We start from the raw sequence: 22770 nt of genomic DNA, 5'->3' as shown, positions 1-22770 counted from the left end.
GCGGGGCTCGGAGCACCCGTCCTGTCCAACACACCCACCTCCACCTCCTGCCCAGGGACTCAGCATCTTCCCCCAGGTCTGGGGAGGACAGCAGGAGTAGGCTGCACTTCACCTTCTTGGGCATACAGCCAAGACTTTCTTAAAATTACACTAATCTAGGTAAATTCCACTGGTATTTGTACACATGGGGACTTCGTCAGCCTCCCTGCTTGAAGTTAAATGCATCCATTGATCTTTTTGCAAGATCACAGCTCACAAGTGTGATTTAACAAGACCTTCCTTTGCAATGCTGAGGAACCACATCGATACCGAAAGCAGGAGACATTGGAACAGGCCATTTCTCTTACAGAACACAATTTATTTGGCATTTGGATGAAATGTTTCTCACAGCATCTTGAGAAAAAAAGAAAGATTAGTGCCAACCCCAAAGAAAGAAGTTAGAACGAAAAAAACATGTCACAGGGACTGAATTATTATAGTATCAAATTTAAATTTTACATGGTATTTCACAGAATATCAAAATCTTTTATACACTGCCACAGTTAAGTCCAGTCACAAACCAACTACACAGGAGAAGCCTGCAAATGCAGCGTTGGCTAAAATTATTTTCCAGGAGAAGGTAAAAAGCAGTGTCTCATTCTCTCTCGCAGCCTCCCAGGCATCCTCCAGCCTGACACTCGGGGTACGGCGCAGCACAGCCACGCATGCAACCTGCAAGCGCAGCATCTCCGCTGGCATCGACTCCAACCCATTCAACATTCAAGGTGCACAATACTGGAAAATTAAAGCTATGTCGTACCGTAGCAGGCAGGTAATGCAGACTGTTGTTAGGGGAAGCAGATCTTTACCACCAAAAGCATCTATTCCAAAGAAATACATATTTCATTTGCAACTGGGGAACAGAAGCAAAATGTATGAACTTTGATTCGCCTCCTCTACACTCATCTGCTCTAATTTTAGGGTCTAGCTCCCAACTTGCAAGGGAAATTTAAAAGAAATTTCTGTATTGTGTGTTCTTTAGCTAGGGAGAAAAAACATGTTTCAGCAACTGAAAAAAGAAGGAGACGTGCGTTATGGATTGTATGAAGCAACATTAAAACATCAGTGCTTTGCCACTGAAAAGCCACATCTGAAAGATAAAAACCATCTTTGAAAACACCTTCAAATTCATTTAACAGTAGATGGGAAAAGAAAGGTAGTAATTACTGGTCACAAAAACATTTTCTTCCCAAGTGAAACTTGAGAGATGCATGAACAGGCCATCACCCCATGACACCTGTGGAGGCAGAGCACCAGCCAACTGCAAGATTAAGCCTTCAGAAAAAAATTTCCACCTACTTCATTCTTCTTCTAGATCAGTGTCCTGCCATGAATGGGTAAAGGAATAGTCTGAGGCTCAAAACTAGACAAGACTGAACAGTACGCAGACAAGCTCTTTGTACATCTGAATGACAGACAGTTTTGACCTTCTAGCACAGAATGAAACCCACCATCCTTCTAACATTACAATACTCTACAACTCATCTAGTAAAAAAATTAGAGGCTGCTGTGAGACTGTGTACAGGTATCACTGAAAACACCAACAGAAATTAATATCTAGGGCTGTTCTTGAAGGAACAGCAGACACCTCCATATGGCACCACAGTACATTGTAAGGATGGGGAATCTGAGGAGCTGTTTTGTCCGAGGCCACAACGGGAGGCGCTTAAAGCACGCCGAAACCAGGACAGCCCTGCGCACAACTGAGTGCTGCACCTTTACAACGACTGTGGTCGAAGACATCCCAGAAGAAATGGACTCTCTGCTCACGCGTGCTGCTGAGAATGATGTGATAATGCCAACTCGCCCGCTGGGTCTGGAGGGACATTTGGGATGCATCAGCAGTTAAGAAAAACATCCAGAGAAAGGAACGGTGGTGGGGAGAAATCAATGCACAAAATAACTCCAAAGATCTCAATTGAATGGCAATCAAAACAGAAAGGTCTTCCTCAGGCAAGCGTCAACTCTCTGTAATTGGTGCTCAGGACAAACTGCTTACCAGTCACCTTGCCAAGGGCAAGGAAGGTTTGCTGAGGAGTCAACTGCTGTCAAGACAACAACTCTTCCCCAGCTGGTCCAGAAGTCTGAGTAGTTGTGACATTTTCTACTACAAAGGCTCTCACTCCAAGAGAAAGTACCCAATGTGAAAAAGCTACATTAAAAAGGGAAAAAATGACAATTTTATTGCCAAATTCAAAGCTCACCAAGAGGTAAATGAGCTGTACTTAGTGAGCTGCTCTGTTCAAGGCAAAATTTCCCTTGTTTACAGTTAAGATGAAGAAGGCTAGGGGAAAAAGAGAGAAAATAGCAGCCTCCGTGCCAATATACAAGTGGGAAAGGCTCAGAAGCAATGGGGAAAATATCACACCAAGGCTTCTACGAAGAAGCCCGCATTTGGAATAGCTACAACCAGGAGCCACCATGAAGTTGCCAGTTGTAACAGAGCTTATTTTCAAATAAAATTCACCACAGAACCAAAAGTAAAATAAAAAATATTGAACAGATTCCCGCAGCGTTAGGAGAAGTGTGAGGTAAGGTATCTGTTCACCTCAGCCACAAAACACAGCATCAGAGACTAAACCAAGCCAAAAGGCCTTTTGTTATTGCGCTAGGATACTACAAAGAACAAATATTCCATCTGGCTTCAAAAGAAATTGGAAGTTTTCTATTTTGCACTGCTAACAAAATATTTTTCAGGAACAGATTGTAGTAGCATAGACTTTGCATCCTACTTGAGTGTACACTATCACAGCCTGTCCTACAACAGAGTGTAGCCAGCTTGAGAGAATTATTAACCCTAAGAGCCTAGCTTATATCCCAGTGCTTAGCTTCACCTAGCTGGACACAGCACAAAGGTTACCGTCTACAGTATGTATATATATATATATCTCGCCACCCAGAAACACACACACGCACACACGCATTCGTACCTATAAAACTAAAGAAAAATCAGTACATACAATGTATAAAACGTATGAATGTGCTCAAAAATGCACAAAACCCGCTTTATTTTCATACTTCAGAAATGCTCAATAATTCGTATGCATGGTTCTGACTACTGCTATCCATCCACTTCATTAGACCAGGACTTGAACTCAGAGGAGGAGACAGCAAAAGATCCCACAGGGTGGAGAATTGCCCCTCTTGTTTTGTACCACTGCTGTTAGAGCCAGTCAAACCAGAGAGCAGGACGCGGGCAGTGGTACGGCTCCAGGCGGAGAGGCTTCCTAACAGCGCTTCCTCCCACTCGTGTGCCAGCAGTGCACCCTAGAACTGTGATTCACGCTCTCTGATGGATTCAAGATTGTTAGCAAGCGTCTGAATGTCAAGACACCAGATATGATCTCAATAACGAAAACTCACAGTTTTCTGTGCAAAAGGAGTCAAATTGTCAAGACCAATCCCCAAGTACAGTATAAGCCTATAGGCAAGATACAGAATAGAAAGTAGCAGCATATTCAATGGGGAAAGAGTCTGCTGCACTGGGAAACCACAACAGTGGGTTAGGATTTGTCATACAAGTATGATTTCTCATCATGACTAGAAAAATAGATCACATGCACACCCCCATGCAGTATCTTATTCCTGTCCCTCTAGGCTTGTACCCTTCATAAGGTAACAGGAGAACACTCACAAGGGGCATTCTTTACAAATTCCTTATAATTCATCTCATCTGCTGACTGCTACAGTAAGTCAAGGAGAAGCAGAGGCAAGAGGAGGATGGGGGAAAGGGTAAACTATTTGTACACCGAAATACAAACTTAAACTTAAAATAATCTCTAAAGATTATTTTGCACTCATTATCAAACCCAACAATGCTTAACTTCGGGTTTAGTGAGGGAGTGAATGAATCTTTTTGCCATCTGTAAATTAACTTAGAGTTCAATCTGAGGGGGAACTTTAAGATGACATATCAGACTGAAGCAAACTGCTTTATTGATTTAAGTACACTAACCTCATTATAACCCCTCATGGGACCTGGATAAACAGTTTGGGGGGCACAGGGGAAATCCCTAGAATAGGGTTGGCAATTTATGGGACTCATAAGGAATAAGTGTCTAATTAGAATTAAACATCACGTCTAGTGCATGTTGATCACTGTTTTTAAGTGGTATTTGTAGAACTGTGAAGTGAAATGGAGGGGAGGAACACACTTACATGCTAAATATAGCATGCAATAAGAAAAGCAAGAACAATGGTCTTTTACCCAGGCCAGTCTTGTGCAACTGTTCATTGTAAAGGAGTTAAACTACAAAGAAAAATACCTCAATCTTCCTTACGGGATTGTAACAAACAGGGGCTTCATATAGTGAAGTCAGACTGCATCGAAGTTAATTGCTCCCCATCTCTTCCCTAGAGTACTACCTAACACATATGAGGATTATACCAGAGGGACACAAGCATTACACAGACCCAGTTTTCTTTATGGGCCAGAATTTTACCCAACAATATGAGATCTTGCAGCTTCCAACAACAAAATAATTGTAATTGCAAATCCTAGATTTCTTAGTACCCACTTGCCACATATTGCATAGATCATTCATCCTCCAGTCTCTACAGTGTTCTGTAACAGCAAGGCAGATCAAAACACACAAGAGTTTTTATACTGCATAACTCTTACGTGGTGGCATGTGTTTTAGCTCCTCAGTGTTCCTGTTCTGTAAAACAGGCCCCCAGCCCCTCCCCCTGCAGTCCTATCTTCTCTGCCTTTTCCAACTGTAGCACTGAAGCAAGAGAGAAAGCAATTGATTGAACCGTGACTGCCCCCACCCTCCTTTTCCATCATCTGTTTCCTGGGTCCAGTGGTATCCAGTCAAATCCAAGCAGCTTTTTTCTGATGTAGATTTTGTTTCCTCTCAGGTTAAGAAAAAAAAAAACCAAACCTACCCATACTTTTCACCTCCTTAGAAGTCAAAGGAATTCTCTGCACTCTTTTCCATAGCTAATGGAAAAAAGGAGCAGTTATACAATCCATATTTACAGGACAAACCGATTAGTGAATGAATAACAACAGCCAAAAAACGAGAGGCACAATCCTAATCTAGAACATAAAAGCAGTGTTCAAAAACCAAAGTGGAGGTTCCTTCTGAAGTTCAAATCACGGATTAGTGTTTGTCTGTGCAAACAGTTGCTAAAACTATTTCTGACTGGCAGTCGGCTTTTTACTCCTTTATACAATGGTATTGAGAGAACAGTGGCTGTGACGGCTGCCCGTAAGAGTTTCTGCCTGTGTGTTTTCATTTAGCGGTGTATCGGGAGGGACAAGAAAGGTGCTGCTGTCAGCAGAGTCTTCCAGCTCCACTGGAGAAGGACCAACTGAGGGAGGAAGTGATCCCTCTGTAAGCTGTGGGGACACATCACAGTTTCCTAGTGATGGAGGACTGCTTTGCACAGTCTGAGAAAGAACTCCATCTGCAAAGGACAAAAAACAAGCAGAATCAGAACGTGAAGTATATCATTTCACATTCCCAAATAGATTTACTATCTATATTTCTGGAAGCTCTGAGTTTTTCTTGGTTTTGCATTAATGCACAAAGAGATGACACTGCAAAAGAGGAAAATTATGTAGCAAAAAATAAAACTTCGATATATAAATAACACACTTGCACTAATCAGGCTCACTTATCTTGTGACATATGCTGCCATAAAATCCCAAATTGGAATGATTTCTACTGTATGTGAATATCACAGCTGCAAAATTGAAGAGCACTGGGTGAATCATTAGAAAGTGATATTTTTGGTCAATTTTTAGGGGGTGTGGGTGGGGGAAGCTGGGAGGAGAGAAGACACTGGATATATTTTACTCAAAATCTCTTGTACTTGACATTTGTTCCACTTTTTAATACCAATCTCTACAGACCTATCTCCAAAAGACCAGAAAAGGCACCAGCATAGTGGAAACTAGGTAACCAGGTAACTCATCCAAGGTAAGGCTTGAAAATAGGCAAGGCCTAAGAGTTAAACTGCTTGCAGCATGGATTCCACTTGTAATTTAGGTGATCCAAAGAACCTTTGAGAAAAACCAAGCTTAATGACACATTTTAACAAAAGACTTTTCCATCGCAGAAATAGGAGATTTTATCGTGAAATGTATTTTTCCCCATCGCAACCACTAAAACACATGATTATAGTCAAAAAACAATTAAAAAATCTACCCTCTAGCCAAAATGAAAAAGAGGAAGAAAAGAGAAGCTATTGCCTGTGTACCTGGAGTGGAACAAAGGATGCTGTCTGGATTGACAGAAGCCTCATAAGGAGGAGGTGGGTCATCCGGATGTTGAATATCTGGATACTTGTAAGCTGTATAGGGTGGAGGTGGATCGTGGAAATGAAATGCCCCACCTTCCCCATCATCTGAAAGATGCAGTGGAGTAAGGCCAGTTCCAAAACCGTCGGGACCATAATCAAAACCAGGCATCCTGCGGCCCAAGTTAAAATGGTGCACTATTTCGAGAGAAGAAGAGATAGTAAGTGACTTTATCCCATGCTTTCTTCTTCAATTTAAGGCAGATCTCAACACCTTTTTCCACTTTTCACACCCAAGGAACTCATGTCTCCCGAAGACCTAAAAAAGTCTACATAACCTATACAAGTCAACTCACTGCAGTTACACAACGATACCCGGGCCCACCTGCTCCCAGCCTGTTTGTCCTGCATCACATCTACATTTGAATCTAACCTCTTCAAACTGAGGAGATCATTCACACATAAAAGATATTTCAGATTCGGACCACATACAAACAAAAAATATTTTTCCATTTTTGGCTAAAAAAGTTCAAGTTTGAAGAACCTACCAAGACACACACAGAGGCATAGTTAAGCAAGACCATGACATTTCTCACCCTTACATACATCAATCTGTCACTAATAAGCAGGAGGCACAAGATAAGTGTTGACATAAACGTTTTTTCTTTGAATGTAGAGTGGTTCAGAGAACCAAAACTTGTACAAATCATGACCAGTTCAGACAGACAGCACAGGGCTACATTTGCGCACAGCACTGAGTAGAATCTATAACCAGACTTCCACTGACGTTTTCCACAGATTTGTATTTCTTCTGCTCTCTTTATTCTGAAGCACATACACTTAGATCAAGACTCATTACAGATACAGGCTACTTACAATTTGCTCCAATCAAAGACTCTATGCGCTCTCTCCGCCTCTGGCGTAACCGGTGGACCATGAAAAGCAGCAGAGAGAGGATGAGGAAGGAAGAAATGCAGCTAACGATCAGACGCATTCCACCAGCCATTGAGTCAAACAAACTGTTGCCATCTGTTACATAAAACATATAAGAGAAGCCTGTTACTTTTGCTCAAGACTCTTTTTCTTGATGTTCTTCTGTCAGTAATGCAGAGAGAAATGCAGAGTGGAGATTCATTAGCCTGGTTTAACACTTCATATTTCAAAAATTTAAGAAAATTATGAATCATCAGGTGATTTATCTATTTATTGCAAGAACATCTACATGTTTCTAAAAATACCTTAAATCAGCAAAAGGGACAAAAATGTTGAAGGCTTCAGGTCTCCGAAAACAAGAAAAAGGAAAGGTTAATGGCATTTTGCACATCCACTTGTACCTCTGGCATAGCTGATTATGTTATACTAAAGAGGACAGCAAAGGCCTGAACTGGCATATCTATACACTATTTCTACGTGACTTCTGGACATCTTAACTTTTACATTTCCAACAACAGAATCTCTAAACATTGTCATTATCACCAAGATGTGGTTGTCTAAATTCCGTATGTCACTGGTACACTCGTTAGCACCATTAAATTATAGGAATTAAAAATACCTTAAAAAAGTAAATCAACATGATAATCATCTTTCAGGAACTGAAGAGATTAAGGTAAACAAGAATTAAAATCTTTTCCTAGAATCACATAGAAAGCAAGTGGCAGAACATGAAACAGACCCAGGAGCCTAGGACTCTATACCATTGAGCAAAGCTCTATACCTTTGCTAACCAGATCCACACTTGGAAGGCTGTTGCGAGCAAATTATCACTGTTCCAACAGTGCCAGACATGACAGGTATTAATTTTTCCACAATTCAACTAATCACACCTGGTTATCCTTAAGTAGCATGCGCACATATAGATATTCCACAGAAAGAAAAATGACCTAAAAATGACTATGCTGAGTTCTTTGCACCAATTTCCCATTAAAGAGCTCTGAATGAGAAACACTCCCAGGTCAGGTGTGGATAAGAAACGGATAAAGTGGCTGCACAACCTGGTCACCTACTGCTACAGGATACAAGCACTATCAGGTACGAACCCCTCTCCCCAACCACCGCAGTGCCACCGCACAACCGGCTAGAACCTGGCCGCTTCTTTCCCGCAACCACCACAGCCGCAAGAGCTCTCTCAATACTTTTCCTGTCACTAACAGCAGCTAAAGCTGTATCAAAGATTCCTGACAAAAGAAATCTAAAAGCCTCACAAAAATTTTAAGTACTGACTTGCTACAAATGCTAGTAACAGAAAAATCCACCTAATTTATACATCGTTAAAGTACATGGCTAACAGGCTGGTATTTATTACGTAATGCATTCTTGGCAACAAGAAATTCACTTAATAGTGCACTATGCACAGAGCTCGAACATTACACCCTCTGAAATCTGGCTGCACAGTACAAAAGCCTCTGTGCTGTCAAACCTTTTAGCAACTCTTACTGTCAGAGCTTAAACTGATGCAGTCACACACCTACCAACCAACACACCCTCCTGACCACCACAGACCTGCCGTTGTTACTCCTCCATTTTATGGCCATGCTGACTTCATGAGTATCATAAATTAGTGTTAACAACTGCCTTAAAGTGACTTAAGTAAAATATACACACAGGCAAGCATGACGCGCTCTTGTAGCCAGAAAGCCTGACTTCCATGCATTCTCCTTAGGCCAGCTACAAGTGCAGTTCTTGAACCTTCTGGGGCATCTTGGGCCTCCATCACACTGCTCCCAGCCTGTGAGCGCTCCTAATGTTCAACCTGCTTGGCTGGATAAACTATTGTCAAGTAAAGTCCTAGATTAAAAAAAAAGACAAAGACCCAGCTTGTACAGAACAAGCTGAGTCATCACAGAGATTTCCAACCCACATAAAACCAAATAGATTATTTCAGAAAAGCTGTTTTACACTCAATACAGTAGTAATACCCTGTAACTGCACCAGCTGAGTCACTAGAAAAGCTTCTGCACCATGAGCTCTTTCAAAGTATTTTACTTCTTTTATTACTTTTTCACAAATAAGAGTTGCAGGTCTGTCTAAACAAAAGCCACAAAGAAACATTATTTTCTACCACATCCATGGAGCGGCAACAGACTACCTCGGTTTCAGTATTAGTACATGAAAGATTTTCCTCTGCTATTTATCTTCAACTAAATGAGGAGAAGCATCTTTCAAGAGAGTATAGCTGTGATTGCTCGGCTTACTCCTACCACTGGAAAAACTCCCCTACTACCAAGTCCTTGAGTAATATTCGTTATCCACTTGTAATCATTGCTCACCCACTCACACTGCAAGAGCTGATTACCTGCCAACCCAACAGCAGGATTTATTTCCCCCTGGTCTCTCCTTGGGTGATTCATTTACTTAACTGTTGATTAGTAAACTGTTTTCTTTCCTTTGCAACAGAGCTTAGAAAAGATATATGCAAGAATTGGACAAAGATAAATACATGCTGATTAAAGAAAGTAATTCATTAATTTTGTCATCTGGAACAGCCATTTATGAACACCCACAAGGGAAACTGAAATGCTTCATTTAAAAATTTCAGTGTTTATCACTAGCTGAAATAATTTCATTATGAAGGAAGTTTGACAACTGCTTGATGATTCTTCTCTCAAAAAACTAAGTTACTAAAAAAACCAGAACACTTCAGGCAAGAGTATAATGAAACACTCTTATTTAGCATCAGTACAGAAAGAAGAGCTTAAGGATCAGAAAGGATGTGGTAAAATACACTCTTTAAATCAGTATTCATGAAATAGTTAAGACCCACAGCAATAAACAAGGATTAAAGAACACAGCACGACGTTATCCCAGGTCATCTTATCCTGTCTGCTGGTTGATGCTTTGCTGACACTGTTCCTGAAGATAAAAAATAGTGAAGACAAAGTCTTAACTCTGCTGATAAGAGTGGGAGGAAGACTCCTGCTTTTTCCCCCACTCTTTCACCAACCAACCTGCAACACTAGCTACAAACATCTGTTAAGCTTAACACTCAGAACAAATGTGAATTACAGCAAGGTGGAGCCAGTGACCTTTAATGATTAACTTCTGTAGTTAAAACAAATAAGAAAGACTGCAAATTTGGAAGCCAAGAAGCATCCCTTTTTTGTAACAGACTGAAATAGAAGCCTCTGATGGGAAGAGTTGTCCTTCCGTGTTTTCCATAGGAGTTCGGAACAATAGTTTCTTAGTACACCCAGATAAGATTAGGTTCTTTTAAAATACCAGGAAATAACAGTTTCACAGAATGGTTGAGGTTGGAAGGGACCTCCTGAGATCATCTAGTCCAACCCCTGCTCAAGCAGGGTCAGCTAGAGCAGGTTGCCCAGGAGTCCAGTCAGGTGTTGAATATCCCCACAGATGGAGACTCCACAAAGCAATCTGCTCCGGTATTTGACCACCCTCACAGTAATTTCCAAGTAAGATACATTTCTTTTCACAAGTCTCTTTACAGAAAAATAACCCTCTGAAAATCTACATCCCCAAATGGTGACTGACAAACAGTTCAGTCAGAGTCAACTGAAGACTTTACTGATCCAAAACAAGAAGATGCATTCACATGCCAAACCCAATAAGCAAGGTTGCATGTCCCGCTTATTACTGAAACTCTATATAACTTACAAACTCTGCTTCCCACGTAAATCCCTGCATACAAACCTGCACACACATAAATGCTCACGTCCAGAAAAAGATGCTTAATTAGTGCTCAAGAGCAAAGTCTTTTCTTTTCATGACAGCTAAACATGACAAAGGAACCATGCAAGACACTCTACTAAAAATCCACAGTAGTGTCAACCTCCATACAGAAAATAAGCTACTGCTTCTCCTGTATAAGCAATATCAAGGATAACTAATTATTTCTAGCCCCAGGCTGAAGTGTTTCATTTCCCATGATTCAAGGTCTTTCCCCACAGGGGGTTTGTACCCAGCAATGTTGAGGCATTGAAAAGATGCATCATTTCAAACAGTTACACCCAAAGATAACCAAGTTGAGCACTGAACTCATTTTTCTTGACAAAACTCTTACCTGGGTCTAAACATGTAAATTTGCAGCACTCCTTAGGGTCTTTGCGATACTGCTGACACCCCTGGGGCCGTTCACACAAAGCAGCCACGCACATTTCAGGTTCACCGTTGTGACACGTGCAGCTCAAACAGGGATCATTCCCTTTTGGAGTGAAATAGTAGCCTTCGTCGACAATGTTGTCTTTGATATCAACACAAGTCTGGCCTAGAACAGAAACACACATCAATATCCAAGTGTCTGTGAGCCTGCCAGACAGGAGTCCAGTTTATTCTGTTACATTAAGTGATTTGTAAACATAAGCAGACCACCAGTTAAAAGCCATGCCTTCACATTAAAGCAACTTTGAAAAGGGACCTCCAAGGAGTGGGGTAGATGATGGATAGTGTGGAGGCACTCAGGGATGATTTACTGCTCAAAACTGACAAAGTGAGTTTTAAGTATTTAATGGAATTGACACATTTTCAGGCATCCTCTCCAAGACACAGGAAAACAAGTGGTCTGAGAAGTTTAAGCTTCACTGTCAATGCCTGCTGCAGCTCCCTCCCTCTCTCCCGGTACTTAGGAAAAGCTGGATCTTCTCTAGGCCAGTCTGAAGGACTCTTAACAGGCCAGGCCTAGAAAAGGAAGCCAGCAATAGTACTTCCACTGCCCTAGCTGCATCTCGATCCCTGCCCAGCGAAGGAAGTTTAGGTGTCTTCTGCCCACTGTCCTTCACTCCCACTGACACAAAGGCAGGTACCAAAAGCAGAGAGAGGGAACGCCAGCAGCACCGGGACCTGCCAGCTGAAGCAACTGCTCCGGGAGGGTAGCCTTACCCCTCCAACCTACACACAGGTCAGCTAGGAGGGTCCACAGGGAAGTTCAGACTGGCATAGACCTAAGGAGGTCTCCAGCTCAATCTCCTGCTCAAAGCAGGGTCAGCTGTGATGTCCTAACAGGTTGCTCAGGGTTTTATCTAACCTGGTCATAAAAACCTCCAAGGGTGGAAGATGCCCAACCTCCCTGGAAGTCTGTCCCACTCTTGACTACCCTCACAATTATTCCCTAGCATCAATTCAAATCTCTTGTTTCAACTTAACATCCCTTGACTTCTGCCACGCACCACTGTAAAGAGCCTGGCTCCATCTTCTCGATAACCTCCTTGTAAGTACTGGCAGGCTGCTACCAGGTCCCCTGGAAGCCTTCCCTTCCCCAGGCTGAAGGAGCCCCATGCCCACTGCCTCACCTCAAAGGACAGGCACTGCAGCCCACATCACCATCTTGCTGCCCCCCCGCTGAACTCACCTCTATTTGTCAAGGTCTTGTCAACATTTTTCTTGTACTGTGAGGCCCAAAATCAGACACAGCTTTCTTCTGCTCAACTTAGACATCTGATACCCTCAACCTCTGGTTAACGTTTTGGCAGCACTATTGCCTTCCTTACAACATCATCCCCCCCAAAATTATCAAAAAGGTCATCTTTTTTATCATCATTTTGACTAAACACATGTCCTTCAATATCAGATTCCAAGATTTTATTACATATCAAGGTAGACAAGGCAATATCCTGTATTCCTAGTTTTCAATATTTCAGGTGCAAAAGCAGGCAAAGAAGGGCTGAATTTTCCTCCCTTGCCATCTGCAAGTCTTTTTCCCTGCTTTAAAGAAAAAGCAAAGGAGAAAAACTTCAAAAACTGCAGTAAAAGTTCAACAGCTTTTCTCCTTCTTGCAAAGAAGCACCATCTATATCAGGTATCTTAAATATTACCTGAAAATATTGCCAATACCTTTGTTGGTATAAAAACTTTCAGAGTAAAGAAATGCAAGATACAGAATGAAAGTCTTTTTTTTCCACTTTAAGTCAGTAGCTCCACTTGCTTTTTCTACCCCGCCCCCCCCCCAGTTCTAATAACTGGCTGGAAAGAATTTAATAGAATTTGCTATATTCAAAATAAACCAGGAATAAGTGTTTCCTCACTTTCATGTGAAGTTAATAATTTAAGAATAGTATTTATTAATAAGGCAGGCTTTTTTTTTTACTTTTTTTTTTAAAGTATACTTTATTTTGGGGCTGGCATAGCTGCTTAACAATCATTTTTAGTGAAAATCTGTACTGTGGCTGACAACCACCCGGTTTCCCCATACTAGTTATATGCATATTTAAACATGCAACACAGTTAACGCTGAACTAAAACCAACTTACTCCTTTTGCAGAGGAATGAAGATTTCTCATAGCAGTTTTCAGCATACCAGCTGTGTAAACCATGGTGCCGAAGGGTAGGAAAATGGAAACATTGAAGCTGGGCACAAAGAACGTTTTCATTTTCAGACATAGCCGTACCAAAGATAGGGTCAGGGGGTAAAAATACTTCTGAAGAGCCTAGAACAAGATGCATTGGTATAAGCAGCCTGCGGGTATGCAAAGCTTTAGAAAGGCTCTGTTAATGTCACTCATTTCATGCACACCAACTCTGCTATAAGGCTACTGTCCTCCAGCTTTAGCTTCCATTAGCAACATTCCTCCGGGGGAAGGCAAACAGCAGGGAGGGAAGGGGTGACTCATAGAGAGAAGAGGCTGCTGTTTTCAAAGTACTGGGAAATTTTGTCATTCTGCACCAGTAGGAGTGATGTTCTGATATCTCTACAAATGCTGCTTTCCAGAGTCCGATGGGGTTTGCCTGCCAATAGTCATGCACTCCTTCAAACAACACCGAGTTTGGCCACACCTGCTACCAGTGGAGCAAGAACCCATACCAGTCCTGCACCTGGTGCTGCAAGCATCTACTACCAGCGCTTCCAAAGGTGCGTGCACATCTATCCTGCGCGCTGCCGAGCCGCTCCGCCACGTCTCATGGCGCTCATCCAGAGCGCAGAGCGGTGCTCTGCAGAGGACAAGGCTGCAATGCCGCTTCTGCTGCTGCAGTGGTGCTGTGGACTATTTGGTCCTCCCAACTCACGTAATTTTTAACAGACCATATTGTGGTGGGTTCCAAACAGCGCAAGAGGTGTTGAGGGAATTTTATAACTTTTAAAATGTTGTTTCTGACCGGTGTCTTGCTTCACCGTTAAATCTGCTAGTATGCAAAGTTGCAGAGATTAATGGGAGACCAGGACACAGCAATTGTGAAAATTAACCTATTTTATATGTTTTCAGAAGAGCTACTCGCAAATCTACGTGCTTAAACATTGATTTTAACAGCTCTTGCAGTTAGCATATTATATAGTCTTCTCACACGACGGTCCTTTCAAACGCTGTTAGGTATGATAGGGTTTTGTTTATTTTTTTTTTTTTTTTTAAATGCAACTAGGTTCTGCTATCATTTTTTTGAGGGCTTACCTTCCACATCTCCCAATAACGGATTAAAGTTTCCAAGCTACAGGACCCTAAATCACTTTTCAAACAGATACTTGGAATTCAGAGTCTGCCTTACTACAAGTAAATAAAGCTTAAGTTTTTCAGAAGCTGCTGAATGCTACCATGTACTTTATTTCATATAGATATTCCTTTATTAAATAGAAAGCTTGCAAACAAAAGAATATATGATATTGAGAAGGCTTAAATTTATATAAGGCATCAAATTAAATAAAACTTAAGATAAAAACAGGGATCATGATTTGTCTGCAATTTCTGCCTCCTTGGTTGTAAACACTCTGTCAGCAGATGGCAGTGCAGTCAACTTTCTGAAGATAAAGAAAGGTCCTTTTAAGGAGAATGCTTTTTTTTCCCTTGGGCTTCACAGGAGAAATCTACCTATATAACCAGTTTTGTCCAGACCAGAAATCCCTATTATGAGAAGCTGGACTTCTCTCCCTCCCTTTCCCCTGCTGTCCAAAAACATCCTTAGGTGCTTTACTTTAAGGAACTAATGAAAAATGCTCCTGCCTTTACAAGAAGCAGCAGTTTGCTCTGAGTATTCAGCCAACTCTGTCCACTTAAATGACAAAAGAAATCAATATTTTTGTGCATGGCAGCACAGTAAACAAGTACTGTCATTAGAAAGCTATGCAGGGTTCTACTGCTTCTCATGTGTTGAAGTATTTTTTAAGACCTAACCGTTTAGCAAAATTCCATTCATAATTATGTATCTGTACCTAATGGACAGTTTTCCTCCCACATTTTCCATTACTGAAAATTGTGTATGAGAAGAAAACTCTTCAGATTAATTTTCAAATGCTACACTGGAACCCACAGTGCTGATGCTTAAAAAAAAAAAACCCTTTGTTTTAGATTTTCCATTATGTAAACCAGTACAGCATTCAGACATTCAATTCTACACGTAAGCATTCACATGACGACTTCAAAATTAACTAATCCATCAACTGAATTAGCTAAAAGGTATAGAAACATAACTTTGCATTTTCAGCACAGGGAGCTGCTTGTTTTGCAACTGAAAAAGTTCAGCCAGTGATGCCTATCAGATTAATGTTCAGTTTTTCATATAAACTGGATTTATTTCTGGGATTAGGCAAATTTTGTCTTGGTTTAAGTAAGCTATATAAAGTACTTTAAAATGAAAAAAATCTGGTTAATTCTGCAAAATTCAAATTTTTTTTAAATATACAAAAATCTAATTTTTAAAAAGCTAAAACCCCCAAATATCCTACGCTAGTCTGTGCAAATACTAGAATCAGGAATCAGCAGTTCATTTAGAGATTCACCACAGAGAAGAAGAAACTATAAAGTAGTTTCCTTTTTCTCAGCTTAATCAAGGGGAAAACCCAAATAAACTGAAAAACACGTTCTTTCCACAAGACGTCAATGTGAAAAACTATGAAACTTCTTACACTTGAAAATAAAGACGTGTGTATCAAGTATTAAACTCTTCCATTTTGATACTGTAAAGCACAGCAGTTCCCCTATACTATTTCAACACTATCACTAAAAGAAGTTATGTTGCTCTTGCAAACAATATTCATGCTTTGAGATAGTTTCCATAGGCCATTTAACTAAGTAGTAATTTGAGAGGCCTACCTTTATAAGCTACTTCCCAGTGACCTTCTAAAGAGTGATTTCGATTGGTGATCACATACTGATATCCAACCCAGAACCTAAAAAAAAAAAATTTAGATTCTAAAGAAACAAGCCAAAAACATACTAACAAATTAAAATAAATTGCACAGAACATTCCAACGACTTTACTTAAAAGAAAAGCTACCTTTCAAACCCATTTCTAATGACTTTTTTCTTAACATCTCAGCCCACATGTTGGCAATGTAGAGAGAGACTACAGTTGAGGAATAGACGAAAACACTTGATAGTTTTCAATGTTTAGAAATAACTCACCATGTCTTTTATTTCTACTCATAATAAGGACCTTATACTGTTGTTATGGCAGCACTTCAGTATCTCAAACAAAAACCACACAAAAGCTTCCAGATGTCAAATATTTTATAAACATATACAACTTATGTCAGTGTTCTTGATCAAACCATCTAACTCTCCAGAGACCAGAATACACCATTACTGAACTACTCCTGGTGATGTCATGGCAGCCTCTGAGACTGACAAAAAACCCACAGGCAAAAAAAAAAAAAAAAAAAAAAGAATTGTGTTTGTTATGAACTAATAGAATGAAATACCTAAAGACACCAGAACATAGTTCTTGAAACTCAGAATGGCTTTTTACTTCATCCTTATCTCAAACTTGCAGTCCTTGTTAGAGCTACTGGTACTTAACGGAAACAAAAATCCTGTTGAAAAATTTAAAGAATTATTTCTATACAAGGTAGTGCAGCAATAAGTCATTGTAAAATCCATCTTCCCTGTTGCAGTTCAAGAATACCAGTATGTTGCTGAGACAGCCTGAAGATAAAAAGACTCTGTTGAATTGTAGCCTACCTGTTAATTAAAACATAAAATACATATGGCCACTGCCAAACAGTCAACCAGCATGTTCATACTGGGTTATTAGCCTGAAGTCAGTCAATTTTACCATCAGATTTTCTAAGCAAACTAAACTACCAGTATTTGTATTACACAGAAACCACTCATGTAATATGACATCTTTGTCTTTTCCTTCCTACTCACCTACGCTGGTCCTTCCTTACAAATGGTTTTTCTTCCAAGTCCCACTCCTGTGCCAGGATAAACCTTAGCTCCTGGTCTGCAGTGAAGGTGGCGAGGGATCCATTCACCCGCTGACATGTCTGCACGGCGTCCCAGTAGTTCTCCCCATTTAAATACACTCTGTAACAGCTGGCTGTGCCCTCATAGTGGTGCCATCCTGTTGGGCACTTTCCTAGGAAACATGAAGAATAGAAGGGAAACCATTCCCCCCAAATTAGGACCTTCAACATAATGCATCCTCATCAGTTTACGACAACGCAATGCATAATCACTTGGACGTGTACACACAACATACTGTGCATACTTCACATCACCAGGAGGAGATGCATGCATTACAGATCACAGAAGACTTTACTACAGCTTTTGATAATGGAAGATTTTTTTTTTATGTATTTAAAAAGATGCAAGTCCTAGTAATGTTTCATTGCACTGTGACAGCCTTTAAAGTCTTTAATTAAGACTGATGATCTGCTGTGGGAGATATTTCCCTGCACATCTTTATAAATCCAATCACTTCGATCAATCCAAGTCAAAACAAGCAGCAAGAAGCAGGAAGAAAAACAAACAGGTGGCCGATTTAATGAGTCTGTCTTTCTATTAGGTGGTTAGCAATAGATCCAACTTGCTGTAAAGTTTTCAACCTACTTTTACAAGCAGTCTCAGTAGTATTCACATAATACTGCTCCCATAGTCAATCACTAAACACAGTGGGGGTTCTGGGGCAATTATTGTTTGCTTTGGAAAAACATCACTGCAAAGTAGATCTTTAGGAAGTAAGAAGATGATGATCTGAACTGCTGTCTCTACTTTTTCTCAATTAACTCAATTGAGGGAATATGCAACAAAAGCCTTGAGGCATTTCTGATGAAACAGACCCATGGGCTTTTTGACTGGCATTCTTCGGGGTTATGGGTAACTAACAGAGAGAATCAGACAGGCAGATGAAATTTAAAACAGACATGAAATATTATTTTAGCACCTGTATTTACAGTATTAATTTTGCACAACACCTAAGGAAGGACCTTTAAATTCACAAACTGTTTTACATTCATTGCATGCATTCAGACAGTTCCTCTTCTCAAGCCTCTTTATTCCCTTCAGAAACAGGGATCTCTATCATCAAATAACAATATACAAACTTAGATTTGAAGTCCTTTAATTAAATATCTTTCCTTACTCTCCATTTATATGGGATCTTTTAAGATCTAGTGTTCACATCACTAAGATGGAACAGAATACAGTATCAATCAGACTGCAGAGCATATTAAGATATTACTGTATCAATTTCTAAATTGCTTTATTGTCCTCTAAATTTTACTAAGATATTTTAGCTACTGGAATCTATGACAAATCAAAACACCTATTTTAATAAGCATTTTTGTCAAAAAAAAAAAAAAAGAAAAAATCAACAGAGGTGAACTTTTACTTTTGCTAATCACTTGTCTTTTTCCAAAGCAACTGTTCCCAATTACTGCTATACTGTCTTCCCCCCATGTCGTCTTCCTAACCTGTCCCATCCCTCCCTCCAAAGCTAATTAATCAATGCAGTCTCACATTCCCAAATCACTGGATGATCCCTGGAGCAAAGAGGGAACCAAGATAAGAGGGGGAAGGCAGGAGAGACTTAGATGTTTTGGGCCTGGAAAGGCAGCAGTCACTACAAGCTGTCATCAGTGGGAAGGACACTTGCAGGACATTTATAACACTTTAGATAATGCTGGGACTAGGATGCCAACAGTGGCACCAGTAGTGCTGCAGGTGAGAGCGTAGGATGACACTGAAGTGATATTTTTGAAGGATTCTGACCGATTGATGGGAGTAACATGGCAAAACCCATTCAAGCGTTACATACTTCATTTTCAGAGAAGCAAGTGAAGAATTTCCTTAAGTTCCCCACTCCCTAAAGAATATTTTTCCTATTAAAAAGGATACAAAACTCACATCAGAGATGCCCTTAATTAACTAGTAACAGTGCAACATCTTTAAGATCATCTTCAAAATTACTTCAATCAAGAGCGATCAATTTTGGTTTCCCCCCATTTTCCAGGGGAACAAATCTACATGCAAGCTCACATCAAGAGGCAAGGGCTAGACCATCACCCCTGCTACAGGCTGAAACCATCACTTAAACCATGGGCTTAGTTTTCTGTAATTGCAACAAGTTATAACAGAAAATTGCAATTCTGGTTTCATGAAACCAGGATTACTAGGGAAGTAGAATTCTTCGCATGTATTAGACTGCTATATAAACTATGCAATATAACAGGACATATATAAAAGAGAAACATACAAAAAACTTCAAAAGCACTGCACATGAATAAAATCTGGTCAAAAAGCTATGCAACAGAAAAATCTATTAATTTCTCCTTAAAAATAGCTAGCCTAAATTGCTAAATTAATTAGCAGAAAGATGGCCCAGATTTCCCAGTCCGCAACTTACTGCTAAATCGGACAGGCTGTGCCACATTGACAGTGTGAAAGCGGGTTGTCTCTCCTCCTCTCCCTCGATTGTGCCTGGAGTCCACATTCTCCTTCCCATGGTAAGTTCGCTGGTCCCCTGTCAAGCCTGGGGACCAGAAGGAATAGTCAGTACTGGTAAAAGATGCAAAGGCAGATTTCATTTTATTAAACTTTCTCTGGGTTTTAATTCAAGACATATATAAGTAACACAGTCATGTAAACAAAGATGGTAGATCCCTGAAATAACAGCTTGGCCATTCTACATGGTACGTAACCGAAATACTTACAATTGAAAAGAACCAACAAGCCATTACATGAGTCTTGCAGAGTTAGCTAAATATTTTGGCAGATTCTCAACAGCCTGCAGTTGTACAAAGGACTTGACGCTCGTCATTTCAATTGCTGCAGCAAATGCATCATCCCCAGTGCATTTTAACTGCTCCTGTTTACAGAACTACCCACTCTCCAGCTGCTTTGTTTCTTAGTTGTGTGTTCAATGATATAAGACAACTTCTCCAATACATTTCCCAGCACATTCTCTGACATCTAGGACAAAATTAAAGCCAGGAAAGGAAGCCTATCTTCAGCCAGAAGAACAAGGTTTTTCATTCACTCTCAAGATCCCAGAGTAAATGTTAAGATCATTATTTCTGAAACAAAAAACTTACACACCCACATCTCAGTGTCAGGGCTTCTAACAGACATACGCGACATCTGGATTCAATAACTTAGGAAGAATACAGTGCAACGTGTTATTCCAGAAAAGGGGTTGGGGGCTCCACATGCCTACCAGGAGTAAATAAGGAGCACACAGTTCAGGTGGAGATGATGCAGGATGGGCCATAGCCAGCCAAACTAGCAAGATCCTAAGTAGGAAGGCTGGCACGGTGGTGGGGAGAAACTTTTGAGAAAGACAGAGATGAGCACCGAGAAAGATTAATTTGGAGACAAGAGATTAACCTCAGAAAGAGAAAAATTAAGAACCCAAGAATGTAAACATTAGAAATATCTACTAGTATGTTATTTAATACTACTAGATGTTATTAAAGGTTAGAGTTTAACCAGCACAGAGAGCTATGCAGACATTCATTTCTATATAAAAAATAAGCTTATTTTCTTTTAAAGCTGATTAGCTCTATTTAGCCTAGCTAAACCAAGTCAACCAGTCATGATACCAAATAAAGAGGAGCTACATAGTCTTCTTCAACGGGTTTAACTACATCTGTTTGAAATATATTGAAAACTATGTCAATAAAACTTTCTCCTTTCAGACTATCTTTAAAAAGCAAGAGGTCCACAGAATTTTCATAATTTAAACCCAGAGTTGGAGACTGCTCAGTGTATTATGTGGGGGCAAAGACTTGCAGAAGACCCACCATCAAACAATGCGCTCCTTGGAACAAATGTTAGCACTGATGAGCAAAAAAAGTCACTAGCTGGAGCCCAGGAACAGCAGAGTAGCTTTGCATTCATCTGGCTCTAGCATACTGAATTTGCCCTGGGTTAATGGGATAAGCAAGGGATATTTAATTATCATGTTATCCTAGGAATTACATGTCTATAGAGATCACCCATTAAGAAATGGCTGTGCATAATACACTCACATGGCCTTACAGGAATAAAGGAGTAATTCTACTGTTCAATATTAGAATACACTATCTGTCACAGGTAAGAAGTTAGTGCCAAAAAATTCAGTTAGCGTACATTTCAAAGGACACAAAATGGTAAAATAATTTGACAGTGAAGATCACTGATTATTTTTTATTACTTTAGAGGCTAATCTATTTTTAGTTTTAGCATTTGACTGTTCTTAATCCTAATGGTTCAGTAACATTATTTACACTATGATTTTCAGAGCAATACTGAGACACTAAAAAAGCAAATCTTTAATTATAGTAAGACTTTAAAAATAACACTAACTAATGTAGAATGCTACATCAAAGATGAAATGAGCTCAGCATGGGAAAGCTCTATTTTCCCATGGCATTAAATGGTAACAACTAAACCCAAAGAACCAGTAAGAACCAAACGCATGAAGAATTAGTTCCCTTTCAGAAGTGAGAGCAGATGCAACACCATATGGCTGACCCTCCACGGCTAAACAGAACGCCCACGAGGACTTAACGATTTACCTCCCCCAAGAATAAAACAGAAGTTCACAGGTTTTAACATGCGAGGTTAAGAAAGGGTTACTTCGGCTAACATCTTAAATTGACAGAATTTATGCCAGATGCTTTGAAAAACAGCTACCCAGATCCCACACAAAGTGAGTTCAATCAGTCCTCACCCAGAAAGCAGGACACTCATTCCTTCCTCAGCATCTGCCCATGTCAGCAGACTCGCCACTGAAACCAGGCAGGACTGAAGAGGCAGAAAGCAGCCACAAGTCACTTCTCCTTCAAGCCCAACACTGTCAGCTGCTTAATAAACTGGTGCTCTTCAAATATTAAATTGCTTCTATTTGACCTGAATTTTCGGTCTCCGAGAACAGCAACAATGACAAGTTTTTCCAGGGCAATAAAGAAAGAGATGCTAACAAGCTTCTAAGTCACTTGACTGCCATGAAAAGCCGTTGCAGATTCTGGTGGCAAAGGTGTAATTGGACTGGTTTTCTAGTGTACTTATTCAATAGTCTGCAGAAGAATTTTCTATCTACTTTGCCGTTCTTGCTTTCTTTATAAAAATATTTTTATCTTTAAAAATAACAGTGCCACGGACTAAGCTTTAAGATAACAACCTAAGCCAGAAGGTCAGAACCTAACGATGTTTGAGTGTTTCAGAAAGGAAAAGCCATCATTTTTATTGCTTATGTGCACACTTAATATTCTGAAAGCTATCAAATTTGGAAGATCAGCTATTTTCCAAAACCTTTATTCTTCTAGATACTACAACCACAAGCAATAACAGCAACAGTAGTATTTTTACTAGCCAAGACACATAGTTCTGTTTCCTTTGACTTCGT

General features: G+C 40.2%; 1 protein-coding gene across 4 annotated transcripts in view; it reads right to left on the bottom strand.

Annotated features, from left to right (window-relative positions):
* Window positions 1-337: 337 nt before the first annotated feature.
* The window catches only part of DGCR2 (DiGeorge syndrome critical region gene 2), a 50220-nt gene continuing 27787 nt past the window's right edge, over window positions 338-22770 (bottom strand). For 2 of the 4 annotated variants that reach the window (XM_075041614.1, XM_075041616.1), the window contains 8 exons: window positions 19789-19914; window positions 17310-17529; window positions 16254-16330; window positions 13485-13661; window positions 11303-11506; window positions 7162-7314; window positions 6247-6483; window positions 338-5451 (listed from right to left, as the gene is read on the bottom strand). In XM_075041614.1, the coding sequence (XP_074897715.1) occupies window positions 5210-5451; window positions 6247-6483; window positions 7162-7314; window positions 11303-11506; window positions 13485-13661; window positions 16254-16330; window positions 17310-17529; window positions 19789-19914 (1436 nt within the window). In that variant the 3' untranslated portion in view covers window positions 338-5209. The remainder of the gene's footprint in view (window positions 5452-6246; window positions 6484-7161; window positions 7315-11302; window positions 11507-13484; window positions 13662-16253; window positions 16331-17309; window positions 17530-19788; window positions 19915-22770) is intronic. The other 2 variants (XM_075041615.1, XM_075041617.1) reach the window with 1 other exon arrangement.

The sequence above is a fragment of the Buteo buteo genome, chromosome 11, assembly GCF_964188355.1.
Source record: "Buteo buteo chromosome 11, bButBut1.hap1.1, whole genome shotgun sequence".
Taxonomy (NCBI): Eukaryota; Metazoa; Chordata; class Aves; order Accipitriformes; family Accipitridae; genus Buteo; species Buteo buteo.
This window is presented reverse-complemented; position numbering and strand designations above follow the sequence as displayed.